A 22,390-nucleotide genomic window follows, 5' to 3' on the forward strand; every position below is an offset into this window, starting at 1 on the left:
TTGATTTTCATTTTCTCATCTATTAATATGTTGACTTTATAAGGAAGAATGATGAGCTTTCTAATTTGTCCTAATCATGAATTAAAGAACTAAAGTTGTCGTATTATTTCCAGTTGATGGAATAAATAAATATTGTCACAACATCAAAGCTTAGTGGTAAGAAGTAAATCTATATATTTAGTAGCTGTTAGTATAGTTTTAATTCAAGACTGTGAGTCCTAAAAATGTATGTTAATTTTTAAGTTTATTGAAAGTATTTCCTTTTTCTTCATTTAGTAACATAGTAAATATTGTGCTTCATTGTACTATTTATTTTGCTTATATATATTCATGCATTTTTTATACTTACATATTTTTAAACTAAAGAAGTAGGAGAAGGTTACAAATAATTTTTGATTTTCATATAAAAATCTAGGCCACATTAGTGTTTATAAATAAATTTAAGTATGTCAGGTGTTTTGGAATGTCACAGTATGAATAAAACTAATTTTTTAAGGCAATGCTGTATCATAGCATGTATCCAACAAATATATTGAGTGCTTCCTATGTGCCAAGTAGTCTTCTAGAAGTTGAGGATACAAAAGTGCAAAAAAAAAAAAAAAAGGTAATCAAGCGAAAATAGTCAACTAATGATACATGCTGTGAAGAAAATTAATGCAGGATAAGGGCATAGAGAGTTCTAGAGCTGGGGCAGGGCAGTGACTATAGGACAAGCAAATGCAAGGGTGGGAACAAGGCCTTAGGACTCAGTCAGCGTGAACTAAGCAGAGTGTGATGGGAGAAGACACAGTTAGATAAGGAGTAGTCAGATCATGTAAAGACTTGGCCATGATAAAGATGCTGGCCTGAGAGCGTGAAGACAAGCACATTATCCTAAAATTTTTCCTGGGTGAATGAAGGGTGGGGAACGAGGACGTTTTGAGTAGGTCACACAAACCCAGAGTTATGTTTTTTGTCATGATAAGTTTGAATACTTTCTAGACGTCCAAGAGGGGTTGGAGAGGAAACAATGAAATAAAGGAATCCAGGGCTCAGAAGAGAGTTGGAGATGAGATAGGAATCTGGGAGTCATTGATGTGTAGATGGTGCCATGGCTCGATGAAGTCACCTTCATCGAGAAGACCAGTGGCTGAGCACATCAGTATTTAGAGATGAGTAAGAGGAAAAAGAACTAATGAGGTAAGAGTGGTGAGAGTGAGGCACCCTTAAAGCCTAGTGGTGAGATACAGAATAATTGTTTTCTTCTCTGGTAATACAAACTACTAAACATTATTCATTACTGTGACATGTTAAAAAAAGGTATGACCTGGCTGTTAATTTTGTTAGTTCATGGAACATCTAATTTTGGAGCTAGAAAACTGTCCCACTTTTAAATTTTCAGTACTTTCAGATAGCATCACCTCTCATTCTGGTAGGAAAGATAATTCTCCTAAACAGAGCTATTGCTCTCTCTATGCCTCGGGCTTTCTCTGAGAGGGGACATTTGGTAATTGTTTTGTTTTTAAAGGACTTCTTTCCTGTCTAAAAGAGAGGAAAGAGAATGAAATGAAATGAAATAAAGCAGAATCTAGACAGCAGACATTTTTAAGATGGGAGTGTAATTGTTAATAATTTGGAAGTCAGATTTTTGTCTTCAGTGAACTTAAATGTGAAAATCCCAGAGATCACTATGAAGTTTCTATACTTTCCTTATTCAACATCACATATTTTAGATGGAAGCTATAATAAGATGTGTATGTTTCCAACTGAATACCTTATTCTGAATTTTCCTATAGTTAATTCACATCTGAAACATATTTCATTATCATTTAAGCCGTTGATAATTTGTAGACTTTTAGAGCCAAAAAGAATTATGAACATTTTCAGAGTTATGGATTTACATGCAAATAAATTATGTTTTCCTTACATAAACTTTGTTGAATAAAATAATCATGTTATTCCATCCTGCCATAAACAGAAAATTTTAAAAACTAAAACTAAAATTATTGTAGAACTGATAGAAAAGTGAGAAGAAAAGTAGTTTTCTTATGTTTAAAGAAACTAGTAATTACTGAAGGCTAGATGGAGATATACACTAACAATAGAAAGCACAATTGAAGTACCTGGAATCTTTAGCCTGTAAAACTTTTCTTTCAAGGGGACCATTCATGTATGAAATCAGTGGTTCCTTCCTGACTTGGGAGTTCCTTTACAGGCAGGATTCTTTGAACCAAGCCTCGTAGTGCTCAGTTAATGCGTGTTAAGTGCATTTGATTATGATTAAGGAGTAGAGGTACATATGATTAAGGAGTAGGAGTATTGCTTTTGACTTGCTTCTCCTCCTCCACCTTGCATGGATTCACTATGATGTCATTGTGAGTGATTCTTTGAAACAAGTCTGGGTAGAGGAAGGCAAACTGGAGTAATTTGGGAGTTACTTAAAGAGAATCACTAAAGCGCTGACAGTCTTCAAATAGCAAAAAATAGTGGGCAATATCTCTGTCACTTACGACACTAGGAGAAGCCTTTGATGAAACAGAAGGGGCAGAGGCAGCTTTTGTTCCTGGCTTCTTCAGTACACATCTCCAATAATTTTTACAACTTGGCCTACTCAGAATGTTTGAGAAAGATGGGATTGGAAATAAAGAACTTTGAATTATCATTTTCTAGATAATGATTGATGTCATGAAAATAATCCAGGAAAAGTATATAGATGAATAAGTGGCCTAAAACAAAACCTAGGAACAGGGATCACCAAAGAAGGAAAAACTAGCAAAAAGAGAATAAGGGATGGTCCAAAATAGGAAAGAATCAGGAGAAAACAGTGTTTTTTGGTAGCTCACATAGGAGTTTCAAGAAAGAGGATGGTCAGGAGTATCCAGTGCTCCTGGGAAGTCAAGACTAAAAGTAGATTCTTGACTAAAAATAGAATCTCTGATTTGGCAGCATATGAGTCATTGATGATCCAGGCAAGAGCCTTTGCATCAGTGTAGTGAAGTTGAACATCAAGTTGCTTAGTGGTAAAGAATCCGCCTGCTAATGCAGGAGACACAGGAGACTCAGGTTCAGTACCTGAGTCAGGAAGATCCCCTGGAGGAGGAAATGGCAACCCACTCCAGTATTCTTGCCTGAAAAATCCTATCGACAGAGGAGTCTGGTGGGCTACAGTCCATAGGATTGCAAAGAGTCAGGCAAGACTGAGCACACAAAAAGCCATTTCAGGGAATTGAAAGTCCAAACTCTATAATCATATGCTTGGTCTTTCTGGTGACCCTATAGCTATCCTGAAGCTATCTAGGGAATCACCCAGAGTCTCTGTATTAGCATAACAAAGACATTCCTGTGACTCAGTTGTGGAAGACCTGTGTCAGGAACCAAAGACAAAGACCACACAGATTATCACACAGTAGTGTACTGACCACAGGGAGCTCCTCACTACATAATTTCCTGGTAGTATAGTAGGCACTCAATGTATTTTTCCTTTGTGAAATGATTGTCTGGGTTGTTATGTTGGTCTAAATCAGAGTTATGAAAATTATAAACTACATCCAGATTTGGACTTACCATTTTTGATCCTATGGTACATTGATTCCATACCATTAATAATAATTCTAATTAGAGAATGTATATTTTAGGAAGATGTGTTTGGTTCCACTGAGAAATATGACCTTATTACTAACTAGGAATTTGATGCTGCTGCTCTGCGGTGCTGATAGGTATGCTATGGTCCAAAGAGTTAAATAATTTCTCATTGGGATTGTGATAGCTCCATAGAAATTTGCCAGTAAAAATTCTAATAATAATGTGGTAATTAATTATGGTAATATGCTAATTAATATGCTAATGTAATTAATGCTTTACTTTTTTTCAAGTAATCTTCCTCTTTGAGGCATCAACTGGAAAACCAATGGGAGACGGGAAGTTTCTTTCTCATAAGGTGATGGATATTAGCTATTTTTAATGTAAATAGTTATTTACTTCTTTTCAAAATTAATGTTTTCAGACTCCCCTGGTAGTCTGGTTAAGACTTTGCACGTCCATTGCAGGGAGCATGTATCTGATCCTTAATTGGCAAAGTTCCATGTGCTCCATGGTGAGGCCAGAAAACAAAAATTAAAAACAAAACACTAAGAGCAAAATTAATGTTTTCATTTTAAGGAGGAAAACATGGAGGTTAGTTTTATGTTTAAAACCAGTGTGCATTCTATACAAAGTATTTTGCCTAAAAATGTCCTAAAGACTAAGCACTATTAAATTCTGTAATGGAAAGCTATATATATGTAAATTAATTGAATGAACGAAATCTGACGTATGTTTTTGTTCAAGCTCTTTACTCCTTTTTAAAAAATTATTATTTGTTTTATTTATTTTTGACTGTGCTCATTCTTCATTGCTGTGCACGGGCCTTCTCCAGTTAAGACACATGGACTTCAGTAATTGCAGTGCATGGGCTCAGTAGTTGTGAGTTAGTTTCCCCACAGCATGTGGAGTCTTAGTTTCTGGACCAGGGATCGAATTCATGTCCCCTGCATTGGCAGGTGGATTTTTAAGCACTGGACCACCAAGAAGTCCCTCTTTACTGCTTTTCAATAGAATATTCTATCTTGATTAAACTTTTAGCACATATAATATCAGTAAATAAAAATGTGTTTATACATCAATACAGCTTACACTTTTCCCATTGACCTGTTCTAACCCTTTTTTTTTTTAGGTTTTAAGACTGTAGTTAAACTGAAAAAAAAAAAAAATCTGAAACTGGAAAAAAATTTCCTGAATTTCGAGCTGTTTATTAGTTTCTGACTTTTAGCTTTAGAACAAACAAATGGCACCATTCCATTGAGTTATCCTCCAATAAGTGATATATTAGGGTTTAAGGATGTTTTTAACTTTATTGTTTAGTGCTACTAGTGAAGTGTTACCCTATATTTTATTTTCTTCTTTTTGTAATTATTAGTTGAATAACAAATACATTCAGTGGTTCAGAAATGGAAAAGCAGTCAGTGAAAAACTACTCCTGCTGCACCTGTCAGTATAGTTCCTTTCCACTGAATAAGTAGCCATCATTATTAATCTTCTTTTATCCTTCCAGAGGTTTTTAGTGCATACATGAACAAAATGGGTATATGTTTCTTTCTCTTTCTTTTACAAAAAGATGACATATAAGTTTGTACTTTGCTTTTCTCATGCAACATTCTATTTCTGGAAATTTTTCCATATCAATAGATAAAAGTACTTTTGCAGTCCTTCTTCCTGCCATAAGTATAACATTTTATGGATGTATCACAATTTGTTTAACTTATGCCCAAATGATGGACACAAATGGAAGTGTATTTCAGCTTATAGAGTTTCAAAGATTACTTTATTTTATGGTGTTCTAATGGGCATTTTTCCCTTGTAAATTAAAAAACAAGTAATTATACTTTAACTTTTGAATTATTTGTATATTAGCGGTTAAGTTATTTAGCAGGGACATTTTACCATTATAAGTAGGTAAATGATATTTAATTGATCTTTAAATAAACATATGTTCTTGTAAGTAAACAATTAAAATAATCTGATGTAAGCACTGAAACTAATCCAGAATTTTCATTCTTTAAAAATTTTAGAATGAAGTTTTGGAAATTGCTCTGGATCAAAAGGGACTCACCAATGATAGAAAAATTGCTTTCATTGATAAAAATAGAGATCTCTACATCACTTCAGTGAAACGATTTGGGAAGGAAGAACAGATTATCAAACTTGGTAAAATAATTGTAATACATATAAATTTTTTATTATTTTCAGTATTCTTAGATCTACTCTTTGTATTATACTAAATAGCTTACTTGCTTGAATGAATCTGTGAATAATGCTTTGGTCTCCTAACATTTCTTAGCTATTTAATTCCATTTTGATAGCAAAAAGACACGCAGATTGAAAATATAATGGTTCTGGGTAAAATGTTCAAATGTTTGCATAAATTTTTATGTGAATGTTTACACATGTTTTCACCATCAGAAAATACTCATACCTACCAGCAGTTAGTTGGGGTCTTATACATCAGCTGATTTTAAAGATATGTTTTTAATACTTACATAATGGAACTAATACATTAACATTACATTAACATTCTTTTTAAAATAAGGAACAATGGTGCATACTTTGGCGTGGAGTGATACGTGCAATATCCTTTGTGGACTGCAAGATACTCGATTTACAGTCTGGTATTACCCCAATACGGTTTACGTGGACAGAGACATTTTGCCTAAAACGTTATATGAAAGGGATGCAAGGTAACATTTTACTGTGTGGGATTGTTTATTGTCATTAGTAAAACTAACAGAGTGTTGTATTCTTCTAATTTCATTCCTACAAAATAATCTTTTATGTTATTTAGTCAACTAAATTATTCAGCTAAAACTAATTTAATGATATTTAAGTGATAGAATCAAGTTGAAAGTATTGTATTGATGTAATACTATTTATTTATATGTTTCTTAAATGAATATAATTTTTTCTTATATGATTTTCAGGTTTACTGTTGTTTAATGGTAACTCAGGTAGTTTTTTCAGTGTGGTTTAATTATTTTATTTTAAGCACTCAATATTTTTCTGTGATATACAATTTTATGACAGCCTTTACTCTTTCCCATTTTATCATTGACCTTGAGACTCTCAGGAATGTATGTCTCTTGAGAATTGAATTTTAAAATTGATATTAAATATAGAAAAAATACATAAAGTTACTAAAAAGTTGTTTTGTTTTTTTTTTTTTACATTCTTCAGAAAATCAAATGCATTTATATTCTTAAATTCTCTAAGAAATAGCAGGGAGATCTCTTATTCTTGGCAAACTAGGAATGCAAAGGCTTCTCAACGCCAAATGTTAGTTTGACTTTCAAATCTATTTTGAGTTCATTTTTAATATTCAAGCTCACGTTAGCAAAACCAGAGAGGCATCATATAAAAAAATTAACTAATGAAGAGAAGTTAGTCTCTTTACTTAAAGTTCACCTCCTGTTATTATGAGAAAATAATCTTGGAATCAACTTTTTAATGTTTGTACTTTCAAAAGCTGAAGCTAAGTGCTTTAATCATTTGTGTGATTTACCTTAATTCTTAGGAAAAAAGATCATTTCAAATGCTTTTAGGCATAATTGTCAAATATGTAATAACTTTTGTCATGTTAAAATGTTTGTATAGTTTGCTCTAAGTGTACATAGCAAGTTCGATTCCAATATTTATTTGAAGATATACATTCTCCCTGGAATTAACTTTCTTGGGATGCATTTTGGAGATTGTAGATTTCATATGTATGTTGGGGTCAACTCCCAAATTTAAATTGTATGAAATTTTTTGCTCAGAATATAAATTTCACTTTGCCTTTTTTCAACAGTGAATTTAGTAAAAACCCCCATATTGTGAGTTTTGTTGGAAATCAAGTAACTATAAGAAGAGCTGATGGCTCTCTGGTTCACATCAGCATATCACCATATCCTGCTATTCTCCACGAATATGTAAGCAGTTCAAAATGGGAAGATGCTGTAAGACTTTGTCGTTTTGTTAAGGTACTTTACATTTCAGACCCACAGTTGTATGTATATTGTGTATTAGTTTATACAATATCTTTTCGCAAGATGAGAAATAATAAGAGCTAAGGGTTGGAAAAATTGTAAACAAGATCATATTTTTTTTTAATAAGTGATGTCATGAGTGATACAGAGAGATAGATGTTGCTGTGTGATTTATTCTCTGAAGAAGTGAGTAGTTTCTTCTTGCTGGTACATATAAAAACATTTCATGAAACTTTTTTTAAAAGTCACATTCCCAGGTTCTATCCCCAAGGTCTAATTTATTAAATCTAGTGAGCCTGGGTATATTTTTAAGTTCCTCAGATGATTTGTATAGCTAAGGTTAAGAACCATTCAGTACTTTAGATCAGCATTTTCCAACTTAGTTGAATTAAGTATTTTCTAAGCATGTTTGACCACAGAACTCTTTTATTTTACATTATTTAATTCTTTTAGAATACACTTTTGTAAAAGGACTTTTAGGTGGTTTTCCTTACAATGGGTTATTGGTGACAGTCTGCTCTCACAGCATTGTCTGAAAACCTCACTTTTTCTCTGGTTCCCTGCAGTTGCATTCTTTGACATCTCTTCAAAAAGACTAGAGGGCTTGTAACTATGAGTTATCATTAATGTGTATCATAAGTTCAAAAGTAAACCTTTTTTAATTAGAAATGAACATTTCACAAAAAATTTATTCAAAACTTTCCCTATGTGTTATAACAACATAGCCACAGTGAAATTTCCACATCATTAATTTATGAAATTACTATTTTTTTCAGTGCCAGGCTCAGCAATCTTTTATTTTACATTAAAATATAATCTTAAAATATAACCTTGTTATATTTTAATTCACTGTTTATTTTAAGGCAGTTCAGCTATGTAGTTGAAATAATTGTTCTCATATTTCACTTTAGGAGCAAACCATGTGGGCTTGCCTAGCTGCCATGGCAGTTGCTAATCGAGATATGACTACTGCAGAAATAGCCTACGCAGCAATCGGTGAAGTAAATAGTGTTTACTTATGTTTATGTGTTTGTGTGTGTATGTGTGTTTTTAACTGTAATTTGTTACTATATACTTCAAATATTTTTCTTTCATTTTTAGATTGATAAAGTTCAATATATCAATTCTATAAAAAATCTTCCATCTAAAGAATCAAAAATGGCCCACATATTAATGTTTAGTGGGAACATACAGGAGGCTGAAACTGTTCTTCTTCAGGCTGGCCTTGTTTATCAAGCAATTCAGATCAATATTAATCTGTACAACTGGGAAAGGTAATAAAACCATTTTTCATCAATTCCAAAACCTGACTGATATTAATGTATTCTTCTATCTACCACTTAGTAAATTACATTTTCCATTGTACTTAAGAGTTTCCTGATATCATATAAAAATTTATTTACATTTATATTTGTGAATCAGTTCAGTTGCTCAATTGTGTCTGACTATTTGCTACCCCATGGACTGCAGCATGCCAGGCTTCCCTGTCCATCACCAACTCCCGGAACTTGCTCAAACTCATGTCCATTGAGTTGGTGATAACATCCAACCATCTCATCCTCTGTCGTCCCCTTCTCCTCCCACCTTCAGTCTTTCCCAGCATTAGGGTCTTTCAAATGAGCTGGTTCTTCACATCAGGTCGCTGAAGTACTGAAGTTTCAGCTTCAGCATCAGTCTTTCCAATGAATATTCAGGACTGATTTCCTTTAGGATGGACTGGTTAGATCTCCTCTCAAGAGTCTTCTCCAACACCACAGTTCAGAAGCATCAATTCTTTGGCACTCAGCTTTCTTTATGGTTCAACTCTCACATTCATACATGACTACTGGAAAAACCATAGCTTTGACTAGACAGACCTTTGTCAGCAAAGTAATGTCTCTGCTTTTTAATATGCTGTCTAGGTTGGTCATAACTTTTCTCCCAAGGAGCAAGTGTCTTTTAATTTCATGGTTGCAGTTGCCATCTGCAGTGATTTTGGAGCCCAAGAAAATACAGTCTGTCACTGTTTCTATTGTTTCCCCATCTGTTTGCCATGAAGTGATGGGACCAGATGCCATGATCTTAGTTTTCTAAATGTTGAGTTTTTAGCCAGCTTTTTCACTGTCCTCTTTTACTTTCATCAAGAGGCTCTTCAGTTCTTCCCTTTCTGCCATAAGGGTGGTATCATCTGCATATCTGTGGTTATTGATATTTCTCCTGGCAGTCTTGATTCCAGCTTTTGCTTCATCCGGCCTGGCATTTGCATGATGTACTCTGAATATAGGTTAAATAAGCAGGGTGATAATGTACAGCTTTGATGTGCTCCTTTCCCAATTTGGAACCAGTCCATTGTTCCATGTCTGGTTCTGTTGCTTCTTGAACCAGAACTGTTCAAGAACTGTTGCTTCTTGACCTGCATACAGATTTCTCAGGAGGCAGGTATGGTGGTCTGGTACTCCCATCTCTTGAAGAATTTTCCACAGTTTGTTGTGATCCACACAGTCAAAGGCTTTGGCATAGTCAGTAAAGCAGAAGTAGATGTTTTTCTGGAACTCCTGTTTTTTCAGTGATCCAACAGATGTTGGCAATTTGATCTCTGCTTCCTCTGCCTTTTCTAAATCCAGCTTGAACATATTTGTGAGTAGCCTGCCATTAAAGATTTTTGCCATTTCTGACTCATGATTAATTAGATATTATCTGTGAAGAAAAAAAGGGAGTCTAAGATGGCTCCAGAATTTATGGTTTTAGTAACTGGATAGATGGTGGTAAGAATATTAGCAGGTTTGGAAGGGATGTTAAATTTGAAATATTTGTTTAGAGATATGTGATAATAGTTGATTATTAGACGTGAAGCTCAGGAAAGATTTTAAATAGAGATGTAGATTAAGAGTCATAAGCAAACGGATGGTAGTCGAAGCCAGAAGGATGGATGCAATTGCCTGGGGCTTGTGTGGAGTGAGAACACATCAACTCTATTTGCAGGATGGGTGAAAGAAGAGAAATTCACTGAAAGATTGGGATAAAGCAATTAGGCAGGCAGAGAGAGGATCCAGGAAAAATTTGTTAAGCTAAGGAAGACAAATGAAAGGATTTATATCAAGGAACCATCAGTAACCTTCCCTGCCAGCTTAGGAGTTGGGATAGGTTGCTTTCTGAGACTGAGTGGCAAGCTTCTCTTCTCTATGGCATATTTTGTTTCTCTGTTCTTTTTCTTCAGGTATATAACTCTCAGTGAACAAGGTTGTAGTGCTTATATACACCTGAAGTTACTGTGTTATAAAGTTGACATGTTGATTTTTTCAGGTTTGAAATGTCTTTCATCTTTGTCTCTCTCTTTGTGCTTAAAAATAACCCACTAATTTTTTAATTACTAGCCCCTTATAATTCCCTTAGATTAGAATTTTTATAGATACTCTGTCTCTATCTTCCTCTTGAATAGGAATAATAAAAATGGCTAACAAAAGTAACAAATGATTTTGGTATGGACATACTAAGGTCTCTTTATTTAATTTGTACATTTATACAGGTCAGCCATTCTATTTCAATACTTTACCTACACAAATCTGTTGTCATTGTTTAGCTATACAAAGGATTGTGAAAACTATTTTAGGTTTTACAAACATGAATAGACCTTTCTTCTTGAGCTCAGTTTAGTCATAATTCATAAATATTTAAGTAGTTTAGAAAGAGACAATATGAATAATATTTTTAAAACTACATTAAAGAACTGATGGAAAATTGTACGTATCATTACTAAACTATGAGTTCCATGAGAAATAGGGAAGAATAGTGTTTATAGCATATTCTCAACTGATACTTTTGAGAAAATATTTATGTTGATAAATTTTAAGCATTACTATTTATACAGCATTCTGAACACCATACAATATAACAAATATTTTAAAAATCATCTTTATTTTAGAAAGCTTACAACCTATTTAAGAATTCCATTTTATTATCATTAATAATAGTGAAGCTTCTACTTATTAATGCTTATGATGTGTCAGAATTGTGTTCAACACTTTCCATATATCATCTCACTTGGTTATCACAATATTATACAAATGAAGAAGTTGAGGATTATTTGTAAGTAAGTGGCAGCTCTAGGATGTGAACTTGAGCCTTCCAGTATCAAAGCGGGCCTGAATTTTCTATTATTACTGCAATAAAATATATACTGCTGATATTACTACTTACATTGTCTGTAGGATTGATATTTGTCTCTTTTATTATTTATCTTTGTAAATTTTTACATTTACAAAGATTTTAGATTATATACTTCTTGAATGATAAAAACATTTTATCATTTTATATTAACTATGAGCATAGCGGGTGCTTAATTTCATGCTCTTAGTCTTTATGCAGTACTCAGTCATTTTGCCATGCATTTCCTCTGCAAACGCTGAATGTAGATACACACAGTGTGCAAATGTCAGAGCAGGTTGATGAAGCAATTTGCCTCTGATGGTTTCTATTGATGGTCTGTAATACAGCCCTCTGAACATTTCTTGTACCTCCTTGACCTAAGTGAATATTACATCTTTCCAAAGGACCCTCCTTGCCTACGTCTGAAATGGACTCAGTTTATTCTTTCCAACTCCACATTTATTAGGTCTGGATGTGAGTGATGGCTCAGTGGTAAAGAAACTACCTGCAATGCAGGAGACACAAATTTGATCCCTGGATCGGGAAGATCCTCTGGAGGAGGGAGGGCATGGCAACCTACTCCAGTATTCTTGCCTGGAGAATCCCATGGACAGAGGAACCTGGCAGGCTACAGTCCATGGGGTTGCAAAGAGTTGGACATGACTGAAGCGACTTAGCACACCTATGCAAACATCTTTACTTGTCTGGTAAAAATCTCTGATCCTTTGAGACATGTCATGTAACCATTCTTTCTGCTGTTAATTTCACATCTTCCCTACTATCCCTATATCCTTCCCTCCATGCTGCTCCTTCCCCTGCTCTAGTTTTCAGCAAAGGACCCTGCTTTAAGATACTAGGTGTCAGGGAGAAGGGAAACAAGAGGGGCAGAGAGATGTAATGGGGAAAGAAAAACAAACCCTTGGTGCTCCTCTGTTCCTCCTATCTACTCGGCTTCTCCTTTATGTTTTTTATCTAAACTGTAAACCAGTGGGTTGGTCAAATGCTGGTAGACCTCTGTGCCTGCCTGATAAGTTGATAGAGGTCAAGAAGCATTATTCAAGGCTTCTGATTACTATTTACACACTTTTTGTTGTTGTTGTTCAGTCACCCAGTCATGCCCGACTCTTTGCGATCCCATGCATGCCAGGCCTCCCTGTCCCTCACCATCTCCTGGAGTTTGCCCAAGTTCATTGCCTCGGTGATGCCATCCAGCTGTCTCACCCTCTGACACCCTCTCCTCCTTCTGCCCTCAATGTTTCCCAGCATCAGGGACTTTTCCAATGAGTTGTCTGCTTGCATCAGGTCACCAAAATACCAGAGCTTCAGCTTCAGCATCAGTCCTTCCAGTGAATATTCAGGGTTGATCTCCCTTAAGATTGACTGGTTTGAGCTCCTTGCTATCCAGGGGACTTTCAGGAGTCTTTTCCAGCACCACAGTTCGAAGGTATCAATTCTTTGGTGTTCTGCCTTCTTTACAGCCTAGCTCTCACAACTGTACATGATCAGTAGAAAGACCATAGCCTCGACTATATAGACCTTTGTTGGCAGAGTAATGTCTCTGCTTTTCAACACTGTCTAGGTTTGTCATCGCTTTCCTGCCAAGAAGCAATCATCTTCTGATTTCATGGCTGCAGTCACCATTTGCAGTGATTTTGGAGTCCAAGAAGAGGAAATCTGTCACTACTTCCACCCCCTTTCATTTGCCTTGCAGTAATGGGGCCGGATGCTATTATCTTAGTTTTTTTTTTTTTTAATATTTAGTCTTAAGCCGGCCCTTTCACTCTCCTCATCAAGAGGCTCTTTAGTTCCTCTTCACTTTCTGCCATTAGAGGGGTATCATCCATATATCTGAGGTTGTTGATGTTTCTCCCGCCTATCTTGATTCCAGCTTGTAACTCATCCCCCAGCATTTCTCTTGATGTGCTCAGCATATAGGTTAAACAAACAGGGTGACGGCAGACAGTCCTGTCATACTCCTTTCTTGATCTTGAACCCATCAGTTGCTCCATACAGGGTTCTAACTGTTGCTTCTTGACCCACATACAGGTTTCTCAGGAGACAGATAAGATGGTCTGGTATTCCCTTCTCTCTAAGAGATTTCCACAGTTTGTCATGATCCACACAGTCAAAGGCTTTAGCATAGTTGATGAAACAGAGATAATGTTTTTCTGAAATTCCCTTGCTTTCTCTATGATCCAGCGAATATTGGCAATTTGATCCCTAGTTCCCCTTCCTTTTTTAAACCCAGCTTGGACATCTGGAAGTTCTTGGTTCGTGCATAATGCTGAAGCCTAGCATGCAAGACTTTAAGCGTGACCTTACTAGCATGGGATGTGAGTGCAGTTGTCTGATGGTTAGCACATTCTTTGGTACTACCCTTCTTGGGAATTGGGATGAGGATTGACCTCTTCCAGTCCTGTAGTCACTGTGGTCTTCCAGATTTGCTGACATAATGAATGCAAAACCTTGATTTACACACTTAAACTCCCAAATATGTATCTCTCCTAGCCCTCTACCTTGCCCATGTTTGCTGTCAGAATCCAATTATCTGCCTGCCTATTCAGCATTCCCAATGGATGTCTCATAAGTTTGAGTTCAAATTTATATTTATTCCCTCATAAACTTGATCTTCTTCCAAAGTAATCTGTCATCTTTTCAATCTATCCAAAGCTGGAAATCTAGGAGTTACTTTTGACATTTTCCTTAGCCTGTAGCACTCATCCTCTTTACTACCAGCACCCTTGTCTAAGCTGATCCAAGTTTTTCTTGGTATAACATTATCTCTGCATCTACTTTGTCCTTTTCCTATCCATTGGTCACACTATAGTCACAGTGCTCTATTCACAGTGGAAATCTGATCATGTTACTCTTGACCCCTGACTCACTTAAATGAAACCCTTAGTTTCCCATTACTTTTAGCAAAATATCAAAGACTGGGTAAGAATGACTTCAAATAATCAGCAGAAGTAATTATAATTGCTACAAAACTCTCAAGAAACTTTATGTATTGTCTTCATTTCCAGATTCTAAAGCTATTTTTGAAATCAGTTGGAATATTTGTTCCTATTGCATATTCATTCATTCAGCAGATATTTAGAGTGTTTGCCATACTACGGATATTTAGATATTACATGGAAATCCATTTAAAACAACAACAAATACAGTCTTTTGGTAAAAATGTATGGTCATTTTTAATGACTTGTTTGAAAAGCCTGCTGAATGGGACAAAGACAAGTATAGTGGTTAAGACTGGGACCTTTGGGATAAGACCTGGGTTTGATTTCTGATTCTGCACATATTAGTCTTATGATCTTGGACAGGTTACTGAGGCTCCGTAAGCCTCAGTTTCCTTGTTTAAAATGATGATAATTACAAGAAACACATGTTTGTTGTCAGTGTTAAGTAAAATAGCATGTGAAACTCTCTTAGCTTACTGCCTGATACATAGTAAGCCTTCAATAAAGGGTAGCTATTATTCATTCTTTAAATATTTATTGAGTGTCTGTAATGTGCCAGGTTTCAGGCACTGGGGATACAGCAATGAACAAAACTGATAAAGTCTGAGATGACAGTTTGATATTAAATGTTAGGACTAATATAAAAAGTAGGAATAAGAAATATAAATACTTGGATCCAGTATAGAAATCAACTTATAACAACATAGTCCAAAGAATGGCCTGCTTAGAGAGTAGAATAATCCCCATCTACAAAGATATTCCACAGTTTGTTGTGATCCACACAGTCAAAGACTTTGGTCAATAAAGCAGAAGTAGATGTTTGTCTGGAATTCTCTTGCTTTTTCGATGATTCAGCGGATGTTGGCAATTTGATCTCTGGTTCCTCTGCTTTTTCTAAATCCAGCTTGAACATTTGTAAGTTCACAGTTCACGTACTGTTGAAACCTGGCGTGGAGAATTTTGAGCATTACTTTGCTAGTGTGTGAGATGAATGCAATTGTGCCGTAGTTTGAGCATTCTTTGGCATTGCTTTTCTTTTGGATTGGAATGAAAACTGACATTTTCCAATCCTGTGGCCAATGCTGACATAATGACATAAAAAAAGCTTATTTTCCAAATTTGCTGGCATATTGAGTGCAGCACTTTCACAGCATCATCTTTTAGGATTTGAAATAGCTCAACTGGAATTCAGTCACCTGCAGTAGCTTTGTTCGTAGTGATGCTTCCTAAGGCCCACTTGACTTTGCATTCCAGGATATCTGGCTCTAGGTGAGTGATCATTCCATTGTGATTATCTGGGTTGTGAAGATCTTTTTTATATAGTTCTTCTGTGTATTCTTGCCACCTCTTCTTAATATCTTCTGCCTCTGTTAGGTCCATACCATTTCTGTCCTTTATTGTGCCCATCTTTGCATGAAATTTTCCCTTGGTATCTCTAATTTTCTTGAAGAGATCTCTAGTCTTTCCCATTCTGTTGTTTTCCTCTATTTCTTTGCATTGATCACTGAGGAAGACTTTCTTGTCTCTCCTTGCTACTGTTTGGAACTCTGCATTCAAATGGGTATATCTTTCCTTTTCTCCTTTACCTTTTGCTTCTCTTTTCACAGCTATTTTTAAGGCCTCCTCAGACAACCATTTTGCGTTTTTGCACTTCTTTTTCTTGGGGATGGTCTTGAACCCTGCCTTCTGTACAATGTCACGAACCTCCTGAGAAATTTGTATGCAGCTCAGGAAGCAACAGTTAAAACTGGACATGGAATAATAGATTGATTCCTAATCAGGAAAGGAGTACATCAAGGCTGTATATTGTCACCCTGCTTATTTAACTTATATGCAGAGTACATCATGAGAAGTGCTGGGCTGGATGAAGCACAAGCTGGAATCAAGATTCCTGGGAGAAATATCAATAACCTCAGATATGTAGATGGCACCACACTTATGGCAGAAAGCAAAGAACTAAAGAGCCTCTTGATGAGAGTGAAAGAGGAGAGTGAAAAAGTTGGCTTAAAACTCAATATTCAGAAAAGTAAGATCATGGCATCTGGTCTCATCACTTCATGCAAATAGATAGGGAAACAATGGAAACAGTGACAGACTTTATTTTCTTGGGCTCCAAAATCACTGCAGATGGTGACTGTAGCCATGAAATTAAAAGACACTTGCTCCTTGGAAGAAAAGCTATGACCAACATAGACAGCATATTAAAAAGCAGAGACATTACTTTGCCAACAAAGGTCCATCTAGTCAAAGGTATGGTTTTTCCAGTAGTCCTGTATGAATGTGAGAATTGGACTATAAACAAAGCTGAGCACTGAAGAATTGATAGTTTGAACTGTGGTATTGGATGAGACTCTTCAGAGTCCCTTGGACTAAAAGGAGATCCAACCAGTGCATCCTAAAGGAAATAAGTCCTGAATATTTATTGGAAGGACTGATGCTGAAGCTGAAACTCCCAATATTTTGGCCACATGATGCAAAGAACTGACTCATTTGAAAAGACTTTGATGCTGGGAAAGATTGAAGGCGGGAGGAGAAAGGGACGACAGAGGATGAGATGGTTGGATGGCATCACTGAGTCAATGGACATGAGTTTGAGTAAACTCTGGGAATCGGTGATGGACAGGGAAGCCTAGTGTGCTGCAGTCCATGGGGTTGCAAATAGTCGGACACGACTGAGCGACTGAACTGAACTGAACTAAACAAAGATATTCAAACACAGGATGAATGGTAAAATTATGTGATTGACTAACAATAGACTTTTTGCCTGCCTGCCCATATGGATGGTGACTTCTTATAAAAGATCTTATTGTTTTCACTGCCGTGGTGCAAGTTCAGTCCTTACAAGCAACACATGGTTGGGGGAAAAAGAAAGCTTATGTGTTTTTTTTTGGCCACATGTGTTTCCCTCTTCCTCTGGGAGTGAGTAAATAATAGGTCTCATAAACTAGGACTTCTAGGATTGGTTTATATTATCAAATAGTAGTTTGAGTCTTTCTTGAAGAATTTGTGTGTTGCATATATCCCAGGAAGTCTGGCTCATTTAAAAGGGCTTCCTAGTTGCCTCAGTAGTAAAGAATCTACCTGCAATGCAGGAGACATGGATTTGACCCCTAGGTCAGGAAGATCCCCTGGAGAAGGTAATGGCAACCCACTCCAGTATTCTTGCCTGGAGAATCCCATGGACAGAGGAGCCTAGTGGGCTACAGTCCATGGGGTCACAAAAGAGTCAGACACGACCTAACGGCTAAGCAACAACAAGCCCACATTTGGTTTCTGTGTAGACTAGAGCTATACTGGAGGACAGATTTTTGTATGTGTTGGGGGGAAAGTGGTTGATTATTAAGCTGTCTAACAATTCGGATTTGTTGAGTTTTAATTACTTTTATCTTTTCAGTTCATGAGGGCCAGCAGGGGCTGGGATACACAGGCATGAAGTTCAGGAGAGCTCCTGGACATTGAGGGAAACCCCTGAGGAAATTGTCGGCCCTTTGGAATAGTTGCAGCCACGAATATGGCTAGGATTACCTACTAGAATTTAAAGAAGGAAAAAGAAAATAAGGCAGATTTCTCCTGAATTCAGCATTTAATGGTCTGGTTGAAGAGGAAGATTCAGCAAAAGAGATCAGGAAGGGCCAAAGAAGATGAAATTTAAAAGCTACTTATTATGGAAAGTTTCAAATATATAGAAAAGTAAGAGAACAGTATAATGAATATTCATGTACCCATCATTCAGCTTCAATAGTTAGCTATTTGTGAGTAATCTCTACCCACACTCTACCCCTCCCCACCATTTTCTAAAAGCAGATCCCAGTCATCATATTATTTTATCTATGAATATTTCAGTATGTAAAAGGTTTTTTTTTAATCCAGCCATAATATTATGATCACACCTTTAAAATTAATAATAATTCTATTCAGTGTTCTTATTTCTCTGATGTCTCATAAATGTTTTGTTTTGCTTTATGTTGTTTGATGCAGTATCCAGAAAAGATACATGCATTATGATTGGTTGATGCACTCTTAAGTTTCTTTAAACCTATAGGTTCTTCTATTTGTTTTTTGTATTTTATTTGGGCTTAGAGAACTTCTATAGTCTAGACTTTGTTGATTGCATCTTTGTGCTGTCACTTAACATGTTCCCGTGCCCCTGAATTTGCTGTGACTTGGTATTGAATGTAGAAACTTGATGACATATGTGCCTGCACGCTCAATCGTGTCCAACTCTTTGTGACCCCATGGACTGTAGCCCACCAGGCTCATCTGTCCATGGGATTCTCTGGGCAAGAATACTGAAGTGGGTTGCCATTTTCTCCTCCATGGGATCTCCCCAGCCCAGGGATAGAACCTATGTCTCCTGGGGCTCCCGCAGCTCCTGCATTGGCAGGTGGATTCTTGACCACTATGCCACCTGGAAAGCCATAGAAACTTGATTAAGTTTAGATTTAAATTTTTCCTTCCTTTTGGTAAGGATCCATCAGAATTGGTATTATGTATGTCTGTAATAACTGGTCATCTGTCTTTCTTGTGATGTTAGCCATTGACAGTTTTTGCTCTGATCCATTAATCAGTTATGGTGATATTCTAATTCTATCCTTCCAAAATTCTAAAATGATAGAATTTAAGTATTGGCTGATAAATATATTAGATTCCTTTTAGGATCCTTGAATTTCTATATTTATTTACATACTTTAGAAGAAAACTTTTTTTTTTTAATTGGCTACACTGATTCTTTGTTACTGCACTAGAACTTTTTCTAGTTGTGGAGTGCAGGGGCTACTGTCTAGTTGCATTACGAGGGCTTCTCACTGCAGTGGCTTCTTTTGTTGCAGGCGACAGGATCTAGAGTGCGAAATTCAGTGATTTTGGAATGTGAGCTCAAGAGTTGCAGCTCATGGACTCTAGAGCACAGGCTCAGCAGTTACAGTGCACAGACTTAGCTGCCTTGTGGCATGTGGGGTCTTCACAGAGCAAAGATTGAACCCATGTCCCCTGCATTGACAGACGGATTTTTAACCACTGGACCTCTGGGGAAGCCTGGGAACAGATTTTACTTTGTTAGTATGTGTTATTCTATTTGAGAAGCATCATCTTGCTGCTTTGTGCTTCTATCATTTATATTTGAATTTGAAAATTGCCTGCAATTTACTAAGATGCAGCCCTTGAGGGCTGTAGATATGCAAGTTATTATCCATGTGCTGTTCCCCCTGGACATTTGGTGGTGGTCTGTTTTCAAAACCAAGTTAAGAGAGGTAGAAGCTAGAAACTCCATGTATGCATTTTGATCCTTTATGTAAGTATTAATAAAAATAGTTTCTTTTACTTAAATCACTTACATAAAGTAATTTTTCTTCATTCAAGTTATGCAAAAATTATACTTTGAAGTTATAACATCTTTTTATATAACTTCCTTCTATTTAAAATCAGAGAGGATACATGGATTTTTTCCAGCCCCATAATCTAATGTTAAATTTGTTTCATTGCCAAATAACCATTTTAAAGCTGGAGACATACTGTTCCCATAACTCTTACATAATTTGGAGTAAATTCCCTCTTAAATGTGGTAGAGAAACATTTTTTACTCAGTGTGTGCTTTTAGAGAGCATTTAAAATAGCACATATCATTTGACTGTTTACCTTTAGCATTGTTTTTAGTCAGATAATTAATACATATTTTATAATACTAATAAACTATTATAATAGATAATACTTAGTATCTAGTATCTAAATGCAGGATTAGACATCATATTCTATACCTTCCACATAATTAAATGTATTGATGTTCCATAACAAAGTATCTCTTTGGAATTTTTGGAAAGTCCCAATCCAGAATAGATGCTCCTGTACTTCCTGCTTAGAACTCTTCCAGTTTTGAGCAATCAAGAATTCCTTCCCCTGTCCTGTACAATCATAAAGAAATAATGGGAAATGGAATTCTAAGATGCCAAAGAGGTGGTTCACTGGAGTCTCCACCCATCGTACCCCACTGGAATCAGAGCCTTAGGAATTTAGAGGGGAATAAAATGAGAGAGGCCTAGAAGAGTTAAGGCATCTTTACTTCTGTTTCTCCTCTTTTGAGCCTCTACAAATTGCTTTTTGCCCGCTCTGGTTTTCTGCTTTTGTTCCTCTATATTCTAGTACCTCTCTAATTTTTTTTTCTCTGTATCTTTTTTTTTTCTCTCTGAAAGATTTGAAGTTAGAGAAAAATAAGGAAACTTTGTGAGGAGTTTGTGGTGGGTAGCAAATATTGACCCTTGCATTTAGCAATATTGTTTGGGCCAATATATTTTTATAAGAAATCATTGTACTAGACTTTGGCATTATCATTTGTATTATACGTGACTTATATTCATAATTTTTCTTATTATCTTTAATATCTCTCATTTGTTATTCATCAGTTAATACACACATAATATCTAAAATACTTTTTAAAGTTACTATTTATGTTAAACCAAAGCATGTCAAGAACCAAACAGATTTTCCTACTAAGCAACCCCATGTTGAAAAAATTCTAGTTGTCTAAAAAACAAGTTCATAATAGTTGGCTCTGATAAACTATGGCCACCTATTTTGAAGTCATATGGCATATTAGAAAGCAAGACAACTTGAGAAATAATATACTCTGATTATTATGATGATCATTTCCCATACTTTGAAACATGGGAACAATGAACAGTATATGTTGTGTGAAAATTGTATAAATCTTAAGTTGAATGGTTCTTAGTGCTTTTCTACTATATCCTTCTATTTCTCCGTATATTCATTTTATTAATATTTGAGAGTTTATATTGAAACTCCAACAAAAAAATATTTATTTAAAAAACTAATTGTAATATATAATGGAGCTATATGTCACCTTGTTCTGTATTTTCCAAGCCTCCTGTAAATGTGTTGTCATATTTTCACAATTTAAAAAAATCCAGTGAGCAGTGTAGGAGAGCATACTGTACTAGGTTGTTCCTGGCTCAACTGATATGAGTTATGCATAGGATGATGGGCTGAGTGCATCCAAAACCTACATGCAAAAACAGATCTGGAACTGCAGAATAATATTTTCATCTCCCTCTGTATTATCAATATATAGATGTTATGCCTTGGTGTTATACCTCTGATTTTAGTGATTAATTTAGTTCTTATCTGCTATTTAAATAAAATAGTACCTTAAAAATAACTTAGTTACATAGATAAATAGATATTAGTTGGATTATAAAATTTAAATGGCTTTTAATTTTTTGTAAGAATCAGATGGCAAAAGGCATTTTGTCAGACTTTTATCCTCAAATTTTATTTTCAAAATATTAATATTTTTAATTTGCTATACTAAAAATGTAAGGATATCAGTATTTAGTTGAATATTGAACAGAATAAATTCATTACAGACTTATAAAATGGTCAGGATAGTTGAACCCTTACTTTGGGGAATTCACTTGAATTTTCTTATGATTTCAGTGAACTTTTCAATGAGCATTTACCATACATCTACTCAGTAATACTCACCAAAGAGAAATGAAACCCACATCTCCCTTTAATAAATGTATAGGTTAATTCAGGGAACAAATTCATAATAGTTACAATACACTGTGAGCAGGACTATAATAATAGTATGTAAGGAATGTTCTGTAGCATGGAAAGATGTAATGATCATTTATTTCTACAAGGAGAGCTGGTCAGGGAGAATAGATCGTGTTTGGTCTGGACCCTGAAGTATAAATAGAAATTTACAAGGTGGATAAGGTAGGGGCTATGACATACCTTTCACATTGAAGGATGAGTAGAGGG

At 35.6% G+C, this 22,390-nt stretch overlaps 1 protein-coding gene across 3 annotated transcripts in view; it reads left to right on the forward strand.

Annotated features, from left to right (window-relative positions):
• IFT80 (intraflagellar transport 80) overlaps window positions 1–22,390 on the forward strand; it is a 113,905-nt gene that overhangs the window by 83,141 nt on the left and 8,374 nt on the right. For 2 of the 3 annotated variants that reach the window (XM_070466505.1, XM_070466503.1), the window contains exons 13-18: window positions 3,852–3,916; window positions 5,586–5,721; window positions 6,104–6,251; window positions 7,355–7,526; window positions 8,444–8,533; window positions 8,634–8,806. In XM_070466505.1, the coding sequence (XP_070322606.1) occupies window positions 3,852–3,916; window positions 5,586–5,721; window positions 6,104–6,251; window positions 7,355–7,526; window positions 8,444–8,533; window positions 8,634–8,806 (784 nt within the window). The remainder of the gene's footprint in view (window positions 1–3,851; window positions 3,917–5,585; window positions 5,722–6,103; window positions 6,252–7,354; window positions 7,527–8,443; window positions 8,534–8,633; window positions 8,807–22,390) is intronic. The other variant, XM_070466504.1, reaches the window with a different exon arrangement.

Source organism: Odocoileus virginianus, chromosome 4 (assembly GCF_023699985.2).
Source record: "Odocoileus virginianus isolate 20LAN1187 ecotype Illinois chromosome 4, Ovbor_1.2, whole genome shotgun sequence".
Taxonomy (NCBI): Eukaryota; Metazoa; Chordata; class Mammalia; order Artiodactyla; family Cervidae; genus Odocoileus; species Odocoileus virginianus.